The sequence below is a fragment of the Heptranchias perlo genome, chromosome 8, assembly GCF_035084215.1.
Source record: "Heptranchias perlo isolate sHepPer1 chromosome 8, sHepPer1.hap1, whole genome shotgun sequence".
NCBI classification, from domain to species: Eukaryota; Metazoa; Chordata; class Chondrichthyes; order Hexanchiformes; family Hexanchidae; genus Heptranchias; species Heptranchias perlo.
Genome location: NC_090332.1, coordinates 57,307,966 through 57,331,940, shown reverse-complemented (window position 1 = coordinate 57,331,940; position 23,975 = coordinate 57,307,966). Strand labels below are relative to the sequence as shown.

The 23,975-nt window shown below is 54.2% G+C and overlaps 1 protein-coding gene across 1 annotated transcript in view; it reads left to right on the top strand.

The window, feature by feature from the left end:
- The window catches only part of LOC137324830 (calphotin-like), an 85,323-nt gene that overhangs the window by 6,874 nt on the left and 54,474 nt on the right, over positions 1–23,975 (top strand). The window contains exons 4-9 of the mRNA XM_067989557.1: positions 3,770–3,874; positions 3,962–4,090; positions 17,506–17,778; positions 17,890–18,240; positions 18,489–18,758; positions 23,332–23,802. Coding sequence (XP_067845658.1) covers positions 3,770–3,874; positions 3,962–4,090; positions 17,506–17,778; positions 17,890–18,240; positions 18,489–18,758; positions 23,332–23,802 — 1,599 coding nt within the window. The remainder of the gene's footprint in view (positions 1–3,769; positions 3,875–3,961; positions 4,091–17,505; positions 17,779–17,889; positions 18,241–18,488; positions 18,759–23,331; positions 23,803–23,975) is intronic.

Genomic DNA, 23,975 nt, shown 5'->3' with positions numbered 1-23,975 from the left:
AGCCTGAAAATGTGCCTGAGACCGAGCCTGACACAATGCCTGTGATCGAGCCTGACACCGTGTCTGTGATCGAGCCTGACACTGTGTCTGTGATCGAGCCTGACACGGTGCCTGTGATCGAGCCTGACATTGTGCAGGTGATCGAGCCTGACACTGTGCCTGTGATCGAGCCAGACATTGTGCCTGTGATCAAGCCTGACACTGTGCCTGTGGTCGAGCCTGACATTGTGCCTGTGATCAAGTCTGACAGTGTGCCTGTGGTCGAGCCTGACACTGTGCCTGCGGTCGAGCCTGACACTGTGCCTGTGATCGAGCCTGACACTGTGCCTTTGATCGAGCCTCACACCGTGCCTGTGATCGAGCCTGACACCGTGCCTGTGATCGAGCCTGACACCGTGCCTGTGATCAAGTCTGACACAGTGCCTGTGGTTGAGCCTGACACTGTGCCTTTGGTCGAGCCTGACACTGTGCCTGTGATCGAGCCTGACACCATGCCGATGATCGAGCCTGACGTTATGCCTGTGATCGAGCCTGACACCATGCCTGTGATCGAGCCTGAAACCGTGCCTGTGATCGAGCCTGACAGCGTGTGCGTGATTAAGCCTGACACTGTGCCTGTGATCGAGTCTGACATTATGTCTGTGATCAAGCCCGATACTGTGCCTGTGATCGAGCCTGACACCGTGCCTGTGATCGAGCCTGACACCGTGCCTGTGATCGAGCCTGACACCGTGCCTGTGATCGAGCCTGACATCGTACCTGTGATCAAGCCTGACACCGTGCCTGTGATCGAGCCTGACATTGTACCTGTGATCAAGCCTGACAGCATGTGTGTGATTAAGCCTGATACTGTGCCTGTGATCGAACCTGACGTAGTGCCTGTGATCGAGCCTGATACCGTGCCTGTGAACGATCCTGACGTTATGCCTGTGATTGAGCCTGACACTGTGCCTGTGATCGAGCCTGACATTATGTCTGTGATCAAGTCTGACATTATGTCTGTGATCAAGCCTGACACCGTGTGTGTGATTAAGCCTGATACTGTGCCTGTGATCGAACCTGATATTGTGCCTGTGATCGAGCCTGACACCATGCCTTTGATCGAGCCTGACATCGTACCTGTGATCAAGCCTGACACCGTGCCTGTGTTCGAGCAAGACACCGTGCCTGTGATCCAGCATGACACCCTGCCTGTGTTCGAGACTGACACTGTGCCTGTGTTCGTGCCTGATACTATGCCTTTGACCGAGCCTGACACCATGCCTGTGATCGAGCCTGACATTATGTCTGTGATCAAGCCTGACACCGTGTGTGTGATTAATCCTGATACTGTGCCTGTGATCGGACCTGATATTGTGCCTGTGATCGAGCCTGATACCGTGCCTGTGAACGATCCTGACGTTATGCCTGTGATTGAGCCTAACACTGTGTCTGTGATCGAACCTGATATTGTGCCTGTGATCGAGATTGACACCATGCCTGTGATCGAGCCTGACACCGTGCCTGTGATCAAGCCTGACACCGTGCTTGTGATCGAGAATGACACCGTGCCTGTGATCGAGCCTGACACCGTGCCTGTGATCGAGCCTGACACCATGCCTTTGATCGAGACTGACATCGTACCTGTGATGAAGCCTGACATTATGTCTGTGATCAAACCTGACAGCGTGTGTGTGATTAAGCCTGATACTGTGCCTGTGATCGAACCTGGCACTGTGCCTGTGATCGAGTCTGACATTATGTCTGTGATCAAGCTTGACACCGTGCCTGTGATCGAGCCTGACATTGTACCTGTGATCAAGCCTGACATCGTACCTGTGATCAAGCCTGACACCGTGCCTGTGATCGAGCCTGACATTGTACCTGTGATCAAGCCTGACACCGTGCCTGTGATCCAGCATGACACCCTGCCTGTGTTCGAGACTGACACTGTGCCTGTGTTCGTGCCTGATACTGTGCCTTTGATCGAGCCTGACACCATGCCTGTGATCGAGCCTGACATTATGTCTGTGATCAAGCCTGACACCGTGTGTGTGATCAAGCCTGATACTGTGCCTGTGATCGGACCTGATATTGTGCCTGTGATCGAGCCTGATACCGTGCCTGTGAACGATCCTGACGTTATGCCTGTGATTGAGCCTAACACTGTGTCTGTGATCGAACCTGATATTGTGCCTGTGATTGAGATTGACACCATGCCTGTGATCGAGCCTGACACTGTGCCTTTGATCGAGCCTGACACCGTGTCTGTGATCGAGCCTGACACCGTGCCCGTGATCGAGCCTGATATTGTGCCTGTGATCGAGATTGACACCATGCCTGTGATCGAGCCTGACACCGTGCCTGTGATCAAACCTGACACCGTGCCTGTGATCGAGCCTGACACCGTGCCTGTGATCGAGCCTGACTGGGTGCCTGTGATCAAGCCTGACACCGTGCCTGTGATCGAGCCTGACACCATGCCTTTGATCGAGCCTGACATCGTACCTGTGATCAAGCCTGACACCGTGCCTGTGATCACAGACATAATGTGCTTGTGATCGAGAATGACACCGTGCCTGTGATCGAGCCTGACACCGTGCCTGTGATCGAGCCTGACACCGTGCCTGTGATCGAGCCTGACTGGGTGCCTGTGATCAAGCCTGACACCGTGCCTGTGATCGAGCCTGACACCATGCCTTTGATCGAGCCTGACATCGTACCTGTGATCAAGCCTGACACCGTGCCTGTGATCCAGCATGACACTGTGCCTGTGTTTGAGCCTGACACTGTGCCTATGATCCAGCATGACACCGTGCCTGTGATTGAGCCTGACAATGTGCCTGTGATCGAGCCTGACATTATGTCTGTGATCGAGCCTGACAGCGTGTGTGTGATTAAGCCTGATTTTGTGCCTGTGATCGAACCTGACATTGTGCATGTAATCGAGCCTGAAAATGTGCCTGAGACCGAGCCTGACACAATGCCTGTGATCGAGCCTGACACCGTGTCTGTGATCGAGCCTGACACTGTGTCTGTGATCGAGCCTGACACGGTGCCTGTGATCGAGCCTGACATTGTGCAGGTGATCGAGCCTGACACTGTGCCTGTGATCGAGCCAGACATTGTGCCTGTGATCAAGCCTGACACTGTGCCTGTGGTCGAGCCTGACATTGTGCCTGTGATCAAGTCTGACAGTGTGCCTGTGGTCGAGCCTGACACTGTGCCTGCGGTCGAGCCTGACACTGTGCCTGTGATCGAGCCTGACACTGTGCCTTTGATCGAGCCTCACACCGTGCCTGTGATCGAGCCTGACACCGTGCCTGTGATCGAGCCTGACAATGTGCCTGTGATCAAGTCTGCCACAGTGCCTGTGGTTGAGCCTGACACTGTGCCTTTGGTCGAGCCTGACACTGTCCCTGTGATCGAGCCTGACACCATGCCGATGATCGAGCCTGACGTTATGCCTGTGATCGAGCCTGACACCGTGCCTGTGATCGAGCCTGAAACCGTGCCTGTGATCGAGCCTGACAGCGTGTGCGTGATTAAGCCTGACACTGTGCCTGTGATCGAGTCTGACATTATGTCTGTGATCAAGCCCGATACTGTGCCTGTGATCGAGCCTGACACCGTGCCTGTGATCGAGCCTGACACCGTGCCTGTGATCGAGCCTGACACCGTGCCTGTGATCGAGCCTGACATCGTACCTGTGATCAAGCCTGACACCGTGCCTGTGATCGAGCCTGACATTGTACCTGTGATCAAGCCTGACAGCGTGTGTGTGATTAAGCCTGATGCTGTGCCTGTGATCGAACCTGACGTTGTGCCTGTGATCGACTCTGACATGATGTCTGTGATCAAGATTGACACCATGCCTTTGATCGAGCCTGACATCGTACCTGTGATCAAGCCTGACACCGTGCCTGTGATCCAGCATGACACTGTGCCTGTGTTTGAGCCTGACACTGTGCCTGTGATCCAGCATGACACCGTGCCTGTGATTGAGCCTGACAATGTGCCTGTGATCGAGCCTGACATTGTGCCTATGATCGATCCTGACACCGTGCCTGTGATCGAGCCTGACACGGTGTCTGTGATCGAGCCTGACACGGTGCCTGTGATCGAGCCTGACACGGTGCCTGTGATCGAGCCTGACATTGTGCCTGTGATCGAGCCTGACACTGTGCCTGTGATCGAGCCAGACATTGTGCCTGTGATCAAGCCTGACACTGTGCCTGTGGTCGAGCCTGACATTGTGCCTGTGATCAAGTCTGAAACTGTGCCTGTGGTCGAGCCTGACACCATGCATGTGATCAAGACTGACACCGTGCCTGTGATCGAGCCTGACACCATGCATGTGATCAAGCCTGATACTCTGCCTGTGTTTGAGCCTGACACTGTGCCTGTGATCCAGCATGACACCGTGCCTGTTATTGAGCCTGACAATGTGCCTGTGATCGAGCCTGACATTATGTCTGTGATCGAGCCTGACAGCATGTGTGTGATTAAGCCTGATTTTGTGCCTGTGATCGAACCTGACATTGTGCATGTAATCGAGCCTGAAAATGTGCCTGAGACCGAGCCTGACACAATGCCTGTGATCGAGCCTGACACCGTGTCTGTGATCGAGCCTGACACTGTGTCTGTGATCGAGCCTGACACGGTGCCTGTGATCGAGCCTGACATTGTGCAGGTGATCGAGCCTGACACTGTGCCTGTGATCGAGCCAGACATTGTGCCTGTGATCAAGCCTGACACTGTGCCTGTGGTCGAGCCTGACATTGTGCCTGTGATCAAGTCTGACAGTGTGCCTGTGATCGAGCCTGACACTGTGCCTTTGATCGAGCCTCACACCGTGCCTGTGATCGAGCCTGACACCGTGCCTGTGATCGAGCCTGACAATGTGCCTGTGATCAAGTCTGACACAGTGCCTGTGGTTGAGCCTGACACTGTGCCTTTGGTCGAGCCTGACACCGTGTGTGTGATCGAGCCTGACACAGTGCCTGTGATCGAGCCTGACACCATGCCGATGATCGAGCCTGACGTTATGCCTGTGATCAAGCCCGATACTGTGCCTGTGATCGAGCCTGACACCGTGCCTGTGATCGAGCCTGACACCGTGCCTGTGATCGAGCCTGACACCGTGCCTGTGATCGAGCCTGACATCGTACCTGTGATCAAGCCTGACACCGTGCCTGTGATCGAGCCTGACATTGTACCTGTGATCAAGCCTGACAGCTTGTGTGTGATTAAGCCTGATACTGTGCCTGTGATCGAACCTGACGTTGTGCCTGTGATCGAGCCTGATACCGTGCCTGTGAACGATCCTGACGTTATGCCTGTGATTGAGCCTGACACTGTGCCTGTGATCGAACCTGACATTATGTCTGTGATCAAGTCTGACATTATGTCTGTGATCAAGCCTGACACCGTGCCTGTGATCGAGCCTGACATTGTACCTGTGATCAAGCCTGACAGCGTGTGTGTGATTAAGCCTGATACTGTGCCTGTGATCGAACCTGACGTTGTGCCTGTGATCGAGCCTGATACCATGCCTGTGAACGATCCTGACGTTATGCCTGTGATTGAGCCTGACACTGTGCCTGTGATCGAGCCTGACATTATGTCTGTGTTCAAGTCTGACATTATGTCTGTGATCAAGCCTGACACCGTGTGTGTGATTAAGCCTGATACTGTGCCTGTGATCGAACCTGATATTGTGCCTGTGATCGAGCCTGACACCATGCCTTTGATCGAGCCTGACATCGTACCTGTGATCAAGCCTGACACCGTGCCTGTGTTCGAGCAAGACACCGTGCCTGTGATCCAGCATGACACCCTGCCTGTGTTCGAGACTGACACTGTGCCTGTGTTCGTGCCTGATACTATGCCTTTGACCGAGCCTGACACCATGCCTGTGATCGAGCCTGACATTATGTCTGTGATCAAGCCTGACACCGTGTGTGTGATTAATCCTGATACTGTGCCTGTGATCGGACCTGATATTGTGCCTGTGATCGAGCCTGATACCGTGCCTGTGAACGATCCTGACGTTATGCCTGTGATTGAGCCTAACACTGTGTCTGTGATCGAACCTGATATTGTGCCTGTGATCGAGATTGACACCATGCCTGTGATCGAGCCTGACACCGTGCCTGTGATCAAGCCTGACACCGTGCTTGTGATCGAGAATGACACCGTGCCTGTGATCGAGCCTGACACCGTGCCTGTGATCGAGCCTGACACCATGCCTTTGATCGAGCCTGACATCGTACCTGTGATGAAGCCTGACATTATGTCTGTGATCAAACCTGACAGCGTGTGTGTGATTAAGCCTGATACTGTGCCTGTGATCGAACCTGGCACTGTGCCTGTGATCGAGTCTGACATTATGTCTGTGATCAAGCTTGACACCGTGCCTGTGATCGAGCCTGACATTGTACCTGTGATCAAGCCTGACATCGTACCTGTGATCAAGCCTGACACCATGCCTGTGATCGAGCCTGACATGGTACCTGTGATCAAGCCTGACACCGTGCCTGTGATCCAGCATGACACCCTGCCTGTGTTCGAGACTGACACTGTGCCTGTGTTCGTGCCTGATACTGTGCCTTTGATTGAGCCTGACACCATGCCTGTGATCGAGCCTGACATTATGTCTGTGATCAAGCCTGACACCGTGTGTGTGATCAAGCCTGATACTGTGCCTGTGATCGGACCTGATATTGTGCCTGTGATCGAGCCTGATACCGTGCCTGTGAACGATCCTGACGTTATGCCTGTGATTGAGCCTAACACTGTGTCTGTGATCGAACCTGATATTGTGCCTGTGATTGAGATTGACACCATGCCTGTGATCGAGCCTGACACTGTGCCTTTGATCGAGCCTGACACCGTGTCTGTGATCGAGCCTGACACCGTGCCCGTGATCGAGCCTGACATTGTGCCTGTGATCGAGATTGACACCATGCCTGTGATCGAGCCTGACACCGTGCCTGTGATCAAACCTGACACCGTGCCTGTGATCGAGCCTGACACCGTGCCTGTGATCGAGCCTGACTGGGTGCCTGTGATCAAGCCTGACACCGTGCCTGTGATCGAGCCTGACACCATGCCTTTGATCGAGCCTGACATCGTACCTGTGATCAAGCCTGACCACGTGCCTGTGATCACAGACATAATGTGCTTGTGATCGAGAATGACACCCTGCCTGTGATCGAGAATGACACCGTGCCTGTGATCGAGCCTGACACCGTGCCTGTGATCGAGCCTGACTGGGTGCCTGTGATCAAGCCTGACACCGTGCCTGTGATCGAGCCTGACACCATGCCTTTGATCGAGCCTGACATCGTACCTGTGATCAAGCCTGACACCGTGCCTGTGATCCAGCATGACACTGTGCCTGTGTTTGAGCCTGACACTGTGCCTATGATCCAGCATGACACCGTGCCTGTGATTGAGCCTGACAATGTGCCTGTGATCGAGCCTGACATTATGTCTGTGATCGAGCCTGACAGCGTGTGTGTGATTAAGCCTGATTTTGTGCCTGTGATCGAACCTGACATTGTGCATGTAATCGAGCCTGAAAATGTGCCTGAGACCGAGCCTGACACAATGCCTGTGATCGAGCCTGACACCGTGTCTTGATCGAGCCTGACACTGTGTCTGTGATCGAGCCTGAAACAGTGCCTGTGATCGAGCCTGACATTGTGCAGGTGATCGAGCCTGACACTGTGCCTGTGATCCAGCCTGACATTGTGCCTGTGATCAAGTCTGACAGTGTGCCTGTGGTCGAGCCTGACACCATGCCTGTGATCAAGCCTGACGCCATGTGTGTGATCAAGCCTGACACAGTGCCTGAGATCGAGCCTGACACCGTGTGTGTGATCAAGCCTGACAAGGTGCCTGTGATCGAGCCTGACACAGTGCCTGTGATCGAGCCTGACACTGTGCCTGTGATCGAGCCTGACACTGTGCCTGTGATCGAGCCTGACACAGTGCCTGTGATCGAGCCTGACACCGTGTGTGTGCTCGAGCCTGACACTGTGCCTGTGATCGAGCCTGACACCGTGTGTGTGAACGAGCCTGATGTTATGCCTGTGATTGAGCCTAAAACTGTATCTGTGATCGAGCCTGATACCGTGCCTGTGAACGAGCCTGATGTTATGCCTGTGATTGAACCGAACACTGTGTCTGTGATCGAGCCTGATACCGTGCCTGTGTTCGAGCCTGACACTGTGTCTGTGATCTAGAATGACACCGTGCCTGTGATCGAGCCTGATACTGTGTCTGTGATCGAGCCTCACATTCTGTCTGTGATCAAGCCTGATACTGTGCCTGTGTTCGAGCCTGAGACTGTGCCTGTGATCGAGCCTGAAATTCTGTCTGTGATCAAGCCTGACACCGTGTGTGTGATTAAGCCTGATACTGTGCCTGTGATCGAACCTGACATTGTGCCTCTGATCGAGCCTGACACTGTGTCTGTGATCGAGCCTGATACCGTACCTGTGTTTGAGCCTGACACTGTGCCTGTGATCAAGCCTGACATTATGTCTGTGATCAAGCCTGACACCGTGTGTGTGATTAAGCCTGATACTGTGCCTGTGATCGAACCTGACATTGTGCCTGTGATCGAGCCTGATACCGTGCCTGTGAACGAGCATGACACTGTGCCTGTGTTCAAGCCTGACACTGTGCCTGTGATCGACCCTAACACATTGCCTGTGATCGAGCCTGACACCGTGTGTCTGATCGAGCCTGACACCGTGCCTGTGAACGAGCATGACACTGTGCCTGTGATCGAGCCTGACACACTGCCTGAGATCGAGCCTGACACCGTGTGTGTGATCGAGCCTGACACCGTGTGTGTGATCGAGCCTGTCACCATGTGTGTGATCGAGCCTGACACAGTGCCTGTGATCGAACCTGACACCATGTGTGTGAACGAGCCTGTGATCGAGCCTGACACCGTGCCTGTGATCGAGCCTGACACCGTGCCTGTGATCGAGCCTGACACCATGCATGTGATCAAGCCTGACACCGTGCCTGTGATCGAGCCTGACAGCGTGCCTGTGATCGAGCCTGACACCGTGCGTGTGATCGAGCCTGACACTGTGCCTGTGATCGAGCCTGACACCGGGCCTGTGATCGAGCCTGACACCATGTGTGTGATCGAGCCTGACACCGTGCGTGTGATCGAGCCTGACACTGTGTGTGGTCGAGCCTGACACTGTGCCTGTGATCGAGCCTGACACCATGTGTGTGATCAAGCCTGACACGGTGTGTGTAATCGAGCCTGACACAGTGCCTGTGATCGAGCCTGACACAGTGCCTGTGATCGAGCCTGACACAGTGCCTGTGATCGAGCCTGACACAGTGCCTGTGATCGAGCATGATGTTATGCCTGTGATTGAGCCTAACACTGTGTCTGTGATCGAGCCTGACACTGTGCCTGTGTTCGAGCCTGGCACAGTGCCTGTGATCGAGCCTGACACAGTGCCTGTGATGGAGCCTGATGTTATGCCTGTGTTCGGGCCTCACACTGTGTCTGTGATCGAGCCTGATTCCTTGCCTGTGATCGAGCATGACACTGTGCCTGTGTTCGAGCCTGAGACTGTGCCTGTGATCGAGCCTGACATTATGTCTGTGAACGAGCCTGACGTTATGCCTGTGATCGAGCCTAACACTGTGTCTGTGATCGAGCCTGATACCGTGCCTGTGATTGAGCATGACACTGTGCCTGTGTTCGAGCCTGACACTGTGCCTGTGATCGAGCCTGACACTGTGTCTGTGATCGAGCCTGACATTATGTCTGTGATCAAGCCTGATACTGTGCCTGTGTTCGAGCCTGAGACTGTGCCTGTGATCGAGCCTGACATAGTGCCTGTGATCGAGCCTGACACTGTGCCTGTGATTGAGCCTGACACCATGTGTGCAATCGAGCCTGACACCGTGCCTGTGATCGAGCCTGACATTGTGTGTGTGATCGAGCCTGACACCGTGCGTTTGATCGAGCCTGACACCGTGCCTGTGATCGAGCCTGACATTGTGTGTGTGATCGAGCCTGACACCGTGCGTTTGATCGAGCCTGACACGGTGTGTGTGTGATCGAGCCTGACACAGTGCCTGTGATCGAGCCTGAAACCGTGCCTGTGAACGAGCCTGATGTTATGCCTGTGATTGAACCTAACACCGTGTGTGTGATCCAGCCTGACACAATGCCTGTGATCGAGCCTGACACCATGCCTGTGATCAAGCCTGACGCCATGTGTGTGATCAAGCCTGACACAGTGCCTGAGATCGAGCCTGACACCGTGTGTGTGATCAAGCCTGACAAGGTGCCTGTGATCGAGCCTGACACTGTGCCTGTGATCGAGCCTGACACAGTGCCTGTGATCGAGCCTGACACCGTGTGTGTGCTCGAGCCTGACACTGTGCCTGTGATCGAGCCTGACACCGTGTGTGTGAACGAGCCTGATGATATGCCTGTGATTGAGCCTAAAACTGTATCTGTGATCGAGCCTGATACCGTGCCTGTGAACGAGCCTGATGTTATGCCTGTGATTGAACCGAACACAGTGTCTGTGATCGAGCCTGATACCGTGCCTGTGTTCGAGCCTGACACTGTGTCTGTGATCTAGAATGACACCGTGCCTGTGATCGAGCCTGATACTGTGTCTGTGATCGAGCCTCACATTCTGTCTGTGATCAAGCCTGATACTGTGCCTGTGTTCGAGCCTGAGACTGTGCCTGTGATCGAGCCTGAAATTCTGTCTGTGATCAAGCCTGACACCGTGTGTGTGATTAAGCCTGATACTGTGCCTGTGATCGAACCTGACATTGTGCCTCTGATCGAGCCTGACACTGTGTCTGTGATCGAGCCTGATACCGTACCTGTGTTTGAGCCTGACACTGTGCCTGTGATCAAGCCTAACATTATGTCTGTGATCAAGCCTGACACCGTGTGTGTGATTAAGCCTGATACTGTGCCTGTGATCGAACCTGACATTGTGCCTGTGATCGAGCCTGACACCATGCCTGTGATCGAGCCTGACACCGTGCGTGTGATAGAGCCTGACACCGTGCCTGTGATCGAGCCTGACACCGTGCCTGTGATCGAGCCTGACACCATGCATGTGATCAAGCCTGACACCGTGCCTGTGATCGAGCCTGACAGCGTGCCTGTGATCGAGCCTGACACCGTGCGTGTGATCGAGCCTGACACTGTGCCTGTGATCGAGCCTGACACTGGGCCTGTGATCGAGCCTGACACCATGTGTGTGATCGAGCCTGACACCGTGCGTGTGATCGAGCCTGACACTGTGTGTGGTCGAGCCTGACACTGTGCCTGTGATCGAGCCTGACACCATGTGTGTGATCAAGCCTGACACGGTGTGTGTAATCGAGCCTGACACAGTGCCTGTGATCGAGCCTGACACAGTGCCTGTGATCGAGCCTGACACAGTGCCTGTGATCGAGCCTGACACAGTGCCTGTGATCGAGCATGATGTTATGCCTGTGATTGAGCCTAACACTGTGTCTGTGATCGAGCCTGACACTGTGCCTGTGTTCGAGCCTGGCACAGTGCCTGTGATCGAGCCTGACACAGTGCCTGTGATCGAGCCTGATGTTATGCCTGTGTTCGGGCATCACACTGTGTCTGTGATCGAGCCTGATTCCTTGCCTGTGATCGAGCCTGACACAGTGCCTGTGATGGAGCCTGACACAGTGCCTGTGATCGAGCCTGACACAGTGCCTGTGATCGAGCCTGATGTTATGCCTGTGTTCGGGCCTAACACTGTGTCTGTGATCGAGCCTGATTCGTTGCCTGTGATCGAGCATGACACTGTGCCTGTGTTCGAGCCTGAGACTGTGCCTGTGATCGAGCCTGACATTATGTCTGTGAACGAGCCTGACGTTATGCCTGTGATTGAGCCTAACACTGTGTCTGTGATCGAGCCTGATACCGTGCCTGTGATCGAGCCTGACATTATGTCTGTGATCAAACCTGATACCATGAGTGTGATTAAGCCTGATACTGTGCCTGTAATCGAGCCTGACACCGTGCCTGTGATTGAGTTGATACCGTGTGTGTGATCGAGCCTGACACTGTGCGTGTGATCGAGCCTGACACCATGCCTGTGATCGAGCCTGACACCGTGCCTGTGATCGAGCCTGAAACCATGCCTGTGATCAAGCCTGACACCGTGCGAGTGATCGAACCTGACACCGTGCCTGTGATCGAGCCCGACACAATGCCTGTGATCGAGCCTGACACCGTGCGTGTGATCGAGCCTGACACCGTGCCTGTGATCGAGCCTGACAATCTGTCTGTGATCAAACCTGACACCATGAGTGTGATTAAGCCTGATACTGTGCCTGTGATCGAGCCTGACACCGTGCCTGTGATCGAGCTGATACCGTGTGTGTGATCGAGCCTGACACTGTGCGTGTGATCGAGCCTGACACCATGCCTGTGATCGAGCCTGACACCGTGCCTGTGATCGAGCCTGAAACCATGCCTGTGATCAAGCCTGACACCGTGCGAGTGATCGAGCCTGACACCGTGCCTGTGATCGAGCCTGACACCGTGCGTGTGATCGAGCCTGACACTGTGTGTGTGTGATTGAGCCTGACACAGTGCCTGTGATCGAGCCTGAAACCGTGCCTGTGAACGAGCCTGATGTTATGCCTGTGATTGAACCTAACACCGTGTGTGTGATCCAGCCTGACACAATGCCTGTGATCGAGCCTGACACCATGCCTGTGATCAAGCCTGACGCCATGTGTGTGATCAAGCCTGACACAGTGCCTGATATCGAGCCTGACACCGTGTGTGTGATCGAGCCTGACAAGGTGCCTGTGATCGAGCCTGACACAGTGCCTGTGATCGAGCCTGACACTGTGCCTGTGATCGAGCCTGACACTGTGCCTGTGATCGAGCCTGACACAGTGCCTGTGATCGAGCCTGACACCGTGTGTGTGCTCGAGCCTGACACTGTGCCTGTGATCGAGCCTGACACCGTGTGTGTGAACGAGCCTGATGTTATGCCTGTGATTGAGCCTAAAACTGTATCTGTGATCGAGCCTGATACCGTGCCTGTGAACGAGCCTGATGTTATGCCTGTGATTGAACCGAACACTGTGTCTGTGATCGAGCCTGATACCATGCCTGTGTTCGAGCCTGACACTGTGTCTGTGATCTAGAATGACACCGTGCCTGTGATCGAGCCTGATACTGTGTCTGTGATCGAGCCTCACATTCTGTCTGTGATCAAGCCTGATACTGTGCCTGTGTTCGAGCCTGAGACTGTGCCTGTGATCGAGCCTGAAATTCTGTCTGTGATCAAGCCTGACACCGTGTGTGTGATTAAGCCTGATACTGTGCCTGTGATCGAACCTGACATTGTGCCTCTGATCGAGCCTGACACTGTGTCTGTGATCGAGCCTGATACCGTACCTGTGTTTGAGCCTGACACTGTGCCTGTGATCAAGCCTGACATTATGTCTGTGATCAAGCCTGACACCGTGTGTGTGATTAAGCCTGATACTGTGCCTGTGATCGAACCTGACATTGTGCCTGTGATCGAGCCTGATACCGTGCCTGTGAACGAGCATGACACTGTGCCTGTGTTCAAGCCTGACACTGTGCCTGTGATCGACCCTGACACATTGCCTGTGATCGAGCCTGACACCGTGTGTCTGATCGAGCCTGACACCGTGCCTGTGAACGAGCATGACACTGTGCCTGTGATCGAGCCTGACACACTGCCTGAGATCGAGCCTGACACCGTGTGTGTGATCGAGCCTGACACCGTGTGTGTGATCGAGCCTGACACCATGTGTGTGATCGAGCCTGACACAGTGCCTATGATCGAACCTGACACCATGTGTGTGAACGAGCCTGTGATCGAGCCTGACACCGTGCCTGTGATCGAGCCTGACACCGTGCCTGTGATCGAGCCTGACACCATGCATGTGATCAAGCCTGACACCGTGCCTGTGATCGAGCCTGACAGCGTGCCTGTGATCGAGCCTGACACCGTGCGTGTGATCGAGCCTGACACTGTGCCTGTGATCGGGCCTGTGATCGAGCCTGACACCATGTGTGTGATCGAGCCTGACACCGTGCGTGTGATCGAGCCTGACACTGTGTGTGGTCGAGCCTGACACTGTGCCTGTGATCGAGCCTGACACCATGTGTGTGATCAAGCCTGACACGGTGTGTGTAATCGAGCCTGACACAGTGCCTGTGATCGAGCCTGACACAGTGCCTGTGATCGAGCCTGACACAGTGCCTGTGATCGAGCCTGACACAGTGCCTGTGATCGAGCATGATGTTATGCCTGTGATTGAGCCTAACACTGTGTCTGTGATCGAGCCTGACACTGTGCCTGTGTTCGAGCCTGGCACAGTGCCTGTGATCGAGCCTGACACAGTGCCTGTGATGGAGCCTGATGTTATGCCTGTGTTCGGGCCTCACACTGTGTCTGTGATCGAGCCTGATTCCTTGCCTGTGATCGAGCATGACACTGTGCCTGTGTTCGAGCCTGAGACTGTGCCTGTGATCGAGCCTGACATTATGTCTGTGAACGAGCCTGACGTTATGCCTGTGATCGAGCCTAACACTGTGTCTGTGATCGAGCCTGATACCGTGCCTGTGATTGAGCATGACACTGTGCCTGTGTTCGAGCCTGACACTGTGCCTGTGATCGAGCCTGACACTGTGTCTGTGATCGAGCCTGACATTATGTCTGTGATCAAGCCTGATACTGTGCCTGTGTTCGAGCCTGAGACTGTGCCTGTGATCGAGCCTGACATAATGCCTGTGATCGAGCCTGACACTGTGCCTGTGATTGAGCCTGACACCATGTGTGCAATCGAGCCTGACACCGTGCCTGTGATCGAGCCTGACATTGTGTGTGTGATCGAGCCTGACACCGTGTGTGTGATCGAGCCTGACACCGTGCGTTTGATCGAGCCTGACACGGTGTGTGTGTGATCGAGCCTGACACAGTGCCTGTGATCGAGCCTGAAACCGTGCCTGTGAACAAGCCTGATGTTATGCCTGTGATTGAACCTAACACCGTGTGTGTGATCCAGCCTGACACAATGCCTGTGATCGAGCCTGACACCATGCCTGTGATCAAGCCTGACGCCATGTGTGTGATCAAGCCTGACACAGTGCCTGAGATCGAGCCTGACACCGTGTGTGTGATCAAGCCTGACAAGGTGCCTGTGATCGAGCCTGACACAGTGCCTGTGATCGAGCCTGACACTGTGCCTGTGATCGAGCCTGACACTGTGCCTGTGATCGAGCCTGACACCGTGTGTGTGCTCGAGCCTGACACTGTGCCTGTGATCGAGCCTGACACCGTGTGTGTGAACGAGCCTGATGATATGCCTGTGATTGAGCCGAAAACTGTATCTGTGATCGAGCCTGAAACCGTGCCTGTGAACGAGCCTGATGTTATGCCTGTGATTGAACCGAACACAGTGTCTGTGATCGAGCCTGATACCGTGCCTGTGTTCGAGCCTGACACTGTGTCTGTGATCTAGAATGACACCGTGCCTGTGATCGAGCCTGATACTGTGTCTGTGATCGAGCCTCACATTCTGTCTGTGATCAAGCCTGATACTGTGCCTGTGTTCGAGCCTGAGACTGTGCCTGTGATCGAGCCTGAAATTCTGTCTGTGATCAAGCCTGACACCGTGTGTGTGATTAAGCCTGATACTGTGCCTGTGATCGAACCTGACATTGTGCCTCTGATCGAGCCTGACACTGTGTCTGTGATCGAGCCTGATACCGTACCTGTGTTTGAGCCTGACACTGTGCCTGTGATCAAGCCTGACATTATGTCTGTGATCAAGCCTGACACCGTGTGTGTGATTAAGCCTGATACTGTGCCTGTGATCGAACCTGACATTGTGCCTGTGATCGAGCCTGACACCATGCCTGTGATCGAGCCTGACACCGTGCGTGTGATCGAGCCTGACACCGTGCCTTTGATCGAGCCTGACACCGTGCCTGTGATCGAGCCTGACACCATGCATGTGATCAAGCCTGACACCGTGCCTGTGATCGAGCCTGACAGCGTGCCTGTGATCGAGCCTGACACTGTGCCTGTGATCGAGCCTGACACCGGGCCTGTGATCGAGCCTGACACCACGTGTGTGATCGAGCCTGACACCGTGCGTGTGATCGAGCCTGACACTGTGTGTGGTCGAGCCTGACACTGTGCCTGTGATCGAGCCTGACACCATGTGTGTGATCAAGCCTGACACGGTGTGTGTAATCGAGCCTGACACAGTGCCTGTGATCGAGCCTGACACAGTGCCTGTGTTCGAGCCTGGCACAGTGCCTGTGATCGAGCCTGACACAGTGCCTGTGATCGAGCCTGATGTTATGCCTGTGTTCGGGCATCACACTGTGTCTGTGATCGAGCCTGATTCCTTGCCTGTGATCGAGCATGACACTGTGCCTGTGTTCGAGCCTGAGACTGTGCCTGTGATCGAGCCTGACATTATGTCTGTGAACGAGCCTGACGTTATGCCTGTGATCGAGCCTAACACTGTGTCTGTGATCGAGCCTGATACCGTGCCTGTGATTGAGCATGACACTGTGCCTGTGTTCGAGCCTGACACTGTGCCTGTGATCGAGCCTGACACTGTGTCTGTGATCGAGCCTGACATTATGTCTGTGATCAAGCCTGATACTGTGCCTGTGTTCGAGCCTGAGACTGTGCCTGTGATCGAGCCTGACATAGTGCCTGTGATCGAGCCTGACACTGTGCCTGTGATCGAGCCTGACATTGTGTGTGTGATCGAGCCTGACACCGTGCGTTTGATCGAGCCTGACACCGTGCCTGTGATCAAGCCTGACATTGTGTGTGTGATCGAGCCTGACACCGTGCGTTTGATTGAGCCTGACACGGTGTGTGTGTGATCGAGCCTGACACAGTGCCTGTGATCGAGCCTGAAACCGTGCCTGTGAACGAGCCTGATGTTATGCCTGTGATTGAACCTAACACCGTGTGTGTGATCCAGCCTGACACAATGCCTGTGATCGAGCCTGACACCATGCCTGTGATCAAGCCTGACGCCATGTGTGTGATCAAGCCTGACACAGTGCCTGAGATCGAGCCTGACACCGTGTGTGTGATCAAGCCTGACAAGGTGCCTGTGATCGAGCCTGACACAGTGCCTGTGATCGAGCCTGACACTGTGCCTGTGATCGAGCCTGACACTGTGCCTGTGATCGAGCCTGACACAGTGCCTGTGATCGAGCCTGACACCGTGTGTGTGCTCGAGCCTGACACTGTGCCTGTGATCGAGCCTGACACCGTGTGTGTGAACGAGCCTGATGTTATGCCTGTGATTGAGCCTAAAACTGTATCTGTGATCGAGCCTGATACCGTGCCTGTGAACGAGCCTGATGTTATGCCTGTGATTGAACCGAACACTGTGTCTGTGATCGAGCCTGATACCGTGCCTGTGTTCGAGCCTGACACTGTGACTGTGATCTAGAATGACACCGTGCCTGTGATCGAGCCTGATGCTGTGCCTGTGTTCGAGCCTGAGACTGTGCCTGTGATCGAGCCTGAAATTCTGTCTATGATCAAGCCTGACACCGTGTGTGTGATTAAGCCTGATACTGTGCCTGTGATCGAACCTGACATTGTGCCTCTGATCGAGCCTGACACTGTGTCTGTGATCGAGCCTGATACCGTACCTGTGTTTGAGCCTGACACTGTGCCTGTGATCAAGCCTGACATTATGTCTGTGATCAAGCCTGACACCGTGTGTGTGATTAAGCCTGATACTGTGCCTGTGATCGAACCTGACATTGTGCCTGTGATCGAGCCTGATACCGTGCCTGTGAACGAGCATGACACTGTGCCTGTGTTCAAGCCTGACACTGTGCCTGTGATCGACCCTGACACATTGCCTGTGATCGAGTCTGACACCGTGTGTCTGATCGAGCCTGACACCGTGCCTGTGAACGAGCATGACACTGTGCCTGTGATCGAGCCTGACACACTGCCTGAGATCGAGCCAGACACCATATGTGTGATCGAGCCTGACACCGTGTGTGTGATCGAGCCTGACACCATGTGTGTGATCGAGCCTGACACAGTGCCTGTGATCGAACCTGACACCATGCGTGTGAACGAGCCTGATGTTATGCCTGTGTTTGAGCCTAACACCGTGTCTGTGATCGAGCCTGACACTGTGCCTGTGTTCGAGACTGACATTATGTCTGTGATCATGCCTGATACCGTGCCTGTGTTCGAGCCTGACACTGTGCCTGTGATCGAGCCTGACATTATGTCTGTGATCAAGCCTGATACCATGCCTGTGATCGAGCCTGGCACCGTGCCTGTGAACGAGCCTGACGTTATGCCTGTGATCAAGCCTGATACTGTGCCTGTGTTCAAGCCTGAGACTGTGCTGTGATCGAGCCTGACATTATGTCTGTGATCAAGCGTGACACCATGTGTGTGATTAAGCCTGATACTGTGCTTGTGATCGAACCTGACATTGTGCCTCTGATCGAACCTGACACTGTGTCTGTGATCGAGCCTGATACAATACCTGTGTTCGAGCCTGATACTGTGCCTGTGATCGAACCTGACATTGTGCCTGTGATCGAGCCTGACACCGTGCCTGTGATCGAGCCTGACATTATTTCTGTGATCAAACCTGACACCATGAGTGTGATTAAGCCTGATACTGTGCCTGTGATCGAGCCTGACACCGTGCCTGTGATCGAGCCTGATGTTATGCCTGTGTTCGAGCCTAACACTGTGTCTGTGATCGAGCCTGATTCCTTGCCTGTGATCGAGCATGACACTGTGCCTGTGTTCGAGCCTGAGACTGTGCCTGTGATCGAGCCTGACATTATGTCTGTGATCAAGCCTGATGCTGTGCCTGTGTTCGAGCCTGAGACTGTGCCTGTGATCCAGCATGACACCGTGCCTGTGATCGAGCCTGACTCTGTGCCTGTGATCGAGCCTGACACCGTGCCTGTGATCGAACCTGACATTGTGCCTGTGATCGAGCCTGACACCGTGCCTGTGAACGAGCCTGACGTTATCCCTGTGATTGAGCCTAACGTTGTGTCTGTGATCGAGCCTGATACCGTGCCTGTGATCGAGCCTGACATTATGTCTGTGATCAAACCTGACACCATGAGTGTGATTAAGCCTGATACTGTGCCTGTGATCGAGCCTGACACCGTGCCTGTGATCGAGCTGATACCGTGTGTGTGATCGAGCCTGACACTGTGCGTGTGATCGAGCCTGACACCATGCCTGTGATCGAGCCTGAAACCGTGCATGCGATCGAGCCTGACACCGTGCGTGTGATCGAGCCTGACACCGTGCCTGTGATCGAGCCTGACACCGTGCCTGTGATCGAGCCTGACACCATGCCTGTGATCAAGCCTGACACCGTGCCTGTGATCGAGCCTGACACCATGCCTGTGATCGAGCCTGACACCGTGCGTGTGATCGAGCCTGACACCATGTGCCTGTGATCGAGCTTGACTCCATGTGTGTGATCAAGCCTGACACGGTGTGTGTAATCGAGCCTGACACAGTGCCTGTGATCGAGCCTGACACAGTGCCTGTTATCGAGCCTGACACAGTGCCTGTGATCGAGCATGATGTTATGCCTGTGATTGAGCCTAACACTGTGTCTGTGTTCGAGCCTGACACTGTGCCTGTGTTCGAGCCTGACACAGTGCCTGTGATCGAGCCTGACACAGTGCCTGTGATGGAGCCTGACACAGTGCCTGTGATCGAGCCTGACACAGTGCCTGTGATCGAGCCTGATGTTATGCCTGTGTTCGGGCCTAACACTGTGTCTGTGATCGAGCCTGATTCCTTGCCTGTGATCGAGCATGACACTGTGCCTGTGTTCGAGCCTGAGACTTTGCCTGTGATCGAGCCTGACATTATGTCTGTGAACGAGCCTGACGTTATGCCTGTGATTGAGCCTAACAATGTGTCTGTGATCGAGCCTGATACCGTGACTGATCGAGCCTGACATTATGTCTGTGATCAAACCTGACACCATGAGTGTGATTAAGCCTGATACTGTGCCTGTGATCGAGCCTGACACCGTGCCTGTGATCGAGCTGATACCGTGTGTGTGATCGAGCCTGACACTGTGCGTGTGATCGAGCCTGACAACATGCCTGTGATCGAGCCTGACACCGTGCCTGTGATCGAGCCTGAAACCATGCCTGTGATCAAGCCTGACACGGTGCAAGTGATCGAGCCTGACACCGTGCCTGTGATCGAGCCTGACACCGTGCCTGTGATCGAGCCTCACACCGTGCGTGTGATCGAGCCTGACACCGTGCCTGTGATCGAGCCTGACACCGTGCCTGTGATCGAGCCTGACACCATGCATGTGATCAAGCCTGACACCGTGCCTGTGATCGAGCCTAACAGCGTGTCTGTGATCGAGCCTGACACCGTGCGTGTGATCGAGCCTGACACTGTGCCTGTGATCGAGCCTGACACCGGGCCTGTGATCGAGCCTGACACCATGTGTGTGATCGAGCCTGACACCGTGCGTGTGATCGAGCCTGACACTGTGTGTGGTCGAGCCTGTCACTGTGCCTGCGATCGAGCCTGACACCATGTGTGTGATCAAGCCTGACACGGTATGTGTAATCGAGCCTGACACAGTGCCTGTGATCGAGCCTGACACAGTGCCTGTGATCGAGCCTGACACAGTGCCTGTGATGGAGCCTGACACAGTGACTGTGATCGAGCCTGACAAGGTGCCTGTGATTGAGCCTGACATTATGTCTGTGATCAAGCCTGACAGTGTGCCTGTGTTCGAGCCTGGCACATTGCCTGTGATGGAGCCTGACACAGTGCCTGTGATGGAGCCTGACACAGTGACTGTGATCGAGCCTGACAAGGTGCCTGTGATTGAGCCTGACATTATGTCTGTGATCAAGCCTGATACCATGCCTGTGATCGAGCCTGGCACCGTGCCTGTGAACGAGCCTGATGTTATGCCTGTGATCAAGCCTGACACAGTGCCTGTGATCGAGCCTGACACAATGCCTGTGATCGAGCCTGACACTGTGCCTGTGATCGAGCCTGACACTGTGCCTGTGATCGAGCCTGACACAGTGCCTGTGATCGAGCCTGACACCGTGTGTGTGCTCGAGCCTGACACCGTGTGTGTGATCGAGCCTGACACAGTGCCTGTGATTGAGCCTGACACCGTGTGTGTGAACGAGCCTGATCTTATGCCTGTGATTGAGCCTAACACCGTGTCTGTGATCGAGCCTGATACCGTGCCTGTGAACGAGCCTGATGTTATGCCTGTGATTGAAACTAACACTGTGTCTGTGATCGAGCCTGATACCGTGCCTGTGTTCGAGCCTGACACTGTGCCTGTGATCGAGCCTGACATTATTTCTGTGATCAAGCCTGATACCATGCCTGTGATCGAGCCTGACACCGTGCCTGTGAACGAGCCTGACGTTATGCCTGTGATCAAGCCTGATACTGTGCGTGTGTTCGAGCCTGAAACTGTGCTGTGATCGAGCCTGACATTATGTCTGTGATCAAGCCGGACATCGTGTGTGTGATCGAGCCTGACACCATGCGTGTGATCGAGCCTGACACCGTGTGTGTGTGATCGAGCCTGACACAGTGCCTGTGATCGAGCCTAACACCGTGCATGTGAACGAGCCTGATACCGTGCCTGTGATTGAACCTAACACTGTGTCTGTGATCGAGCCTGATACCGTGCCTGTGTTCGAGCCTGACACTGTGCCTGTGATCGAGCCTGACATTATGTCTGTGATCAAGCCTGATACCATGCCTGTGATCGAGCCTGGTACCGTGCCTGTGAACGAGCCTGATGTTATGCCTGTGATCAAGCCTGATACTGTGCTGTGTTCAAGCCTGAGACTGTGCCTGTGATCGAGCCTGACATTATGTCTGTGATCAAGCGTGACACCGTGTGTGTGATTAAGCCTGATACTGTGCTTGTGATCGAACCTGACATTGTGCCTCTGATCGAGCCTGACACTGTGTCTGTGATCGAGCCTGATACAGTACCTGTGTTCGAGCCTGATACTGTGCCTGTGATCGAACCTGACATTGTGCCTGTGATCGAGCCTGACACCTGCCTGTGAACGAGCCTGACGTTATCCCTGTGATTGAGCCTAACGTTGTGCCTGAGATCGAGCCTGACACCGTGCCTGTGATCGAGCCTGATGTTATGCCTGTGTTCGAGCCTAACACTGTGTCTGTGATCGAGCCTGATTCCTTGCCTGTGTTCGAGCCTGAGACTGTGCCTGTGATCGAGCCTGACATTATGTCTGTGATCAAGCCTGATGCTGTGCCTGTGATCGAGCCTGACACCATGTATGTGCTCGAGCCTGACACCGTGTGTGTGATCGAGCCTGACACAGTGCCTGTGATTGAGCCTGACACCGTGTGTGTGAACGAGCCTGATCTTATGCCTGTGATTGAGCCTAACACCGTGTCTGTGATCGAGACTGATACCGTGCCTGTGAACGAGCCTGATGCGATGCCTGTGATTGAACCTAACACTGTGTCTGTGATCGAGCCTGACATTATGTCTGTGATCAAGCCTGATACCATGCCTGTGATCGAGCCTGACACCGTGCCTGTGAACGAGCCTGACGTTATGCCTGTGATCAAGCCTGATACTGTGCCTGTGTTCGAGCCCGAAACTGTGCTGTGATCGAGCCTGACATTATGTCTGTGATCAAGCCTAACATCGTGTGTGTGATCGAGCCTGACACCGTGCCTGTGATCGAGCCTGACACCGTGTGTGTGTGATCGAGCCTGACACAGTGCCTGTGATCGAGCCTAACAACGTGCCTGTGATCGAGCCTGATACCGTGCCTGTGAACGAGCCTGATACCGTGCCTGTGATTGAACCTAACACTGTGTCTGTGATCGAGCCTGATACCGTGCTTGTGATCGAGCCTGACATTATGTCTGTGATCAAGCCTGATACCATGCCTGTGATCGAGCCTGGCACCGTGTCTGTGTTCAAGCCTGAGACTGTGCCTGTGATCGAGCCTGACATTATGTCTGTGATCAAGCGTGACACCGTGTGTGTGATTAAGCCTGATACTGTGCTCGTGATCGAACCTGACATTGTGCCTCTGATTGAGCCTGACACTGTGTCTGTGATCGAGCCTGATACAGTACCTGTGTTCGAGCGTGATACTGTGACTGTGATCGAACCTGACATTGTACCTGTGATCGAGCCTGACACCTGCCTGTGAACGAGCCTGACATTATGTCTGTGATCAAACCTGACACCATGAGTGTGATTTAGCCAGATACTGTGCCTGTGATCGAGCCTGACACCGTGCCTGTGATCGAGCCTGATGTTATGCCTGTGTTCGAGCCTAACATTGTGTCTGTGATCGAGCCTGATTCCTTGCCTGTGATCGAGCAGGAAAATGTGCCTGTGTTCGAGCCTGAGACTGTGCCTGTGATCGAGCCTGACATTATGTCTGTGATCAAGCCTGATGCTGTGCCAGTGTTCGAGCCTGAGACTGTGCCTGTGATCCAGCATGACACCGTGCCTGTGATCGAGCCTGACTCTGTGCCTGTGATCGAGCCTGACACCGTGCCTGTGAACGATCCTGACGTATTCCCTGTGATTGAGCAGAACGTTGTGTCTGTGATCGAGCCTGATACCGTGCCTGTGATCGAGCCTGACATTATGTCTGTGATCAAGCGTGACACCATTAGTGTGATTAAGCCTGATACTGTGCCTGTGATCGAGCCTGACACCGTGCCTGTGATCGAGCTGATACCGTGTGTGTGATCGAGCCTGACACTGTGCGTGTGATCGAGCCTGACACCATGCCTGTGATCGAGCCTGACACGGTGCCTGTGATCGAGCCTGACACCATGCCTGTGTTCGAGCCTGACACCGTGCGTGTGATCGAGCCTGACACCATGCGTGTGATC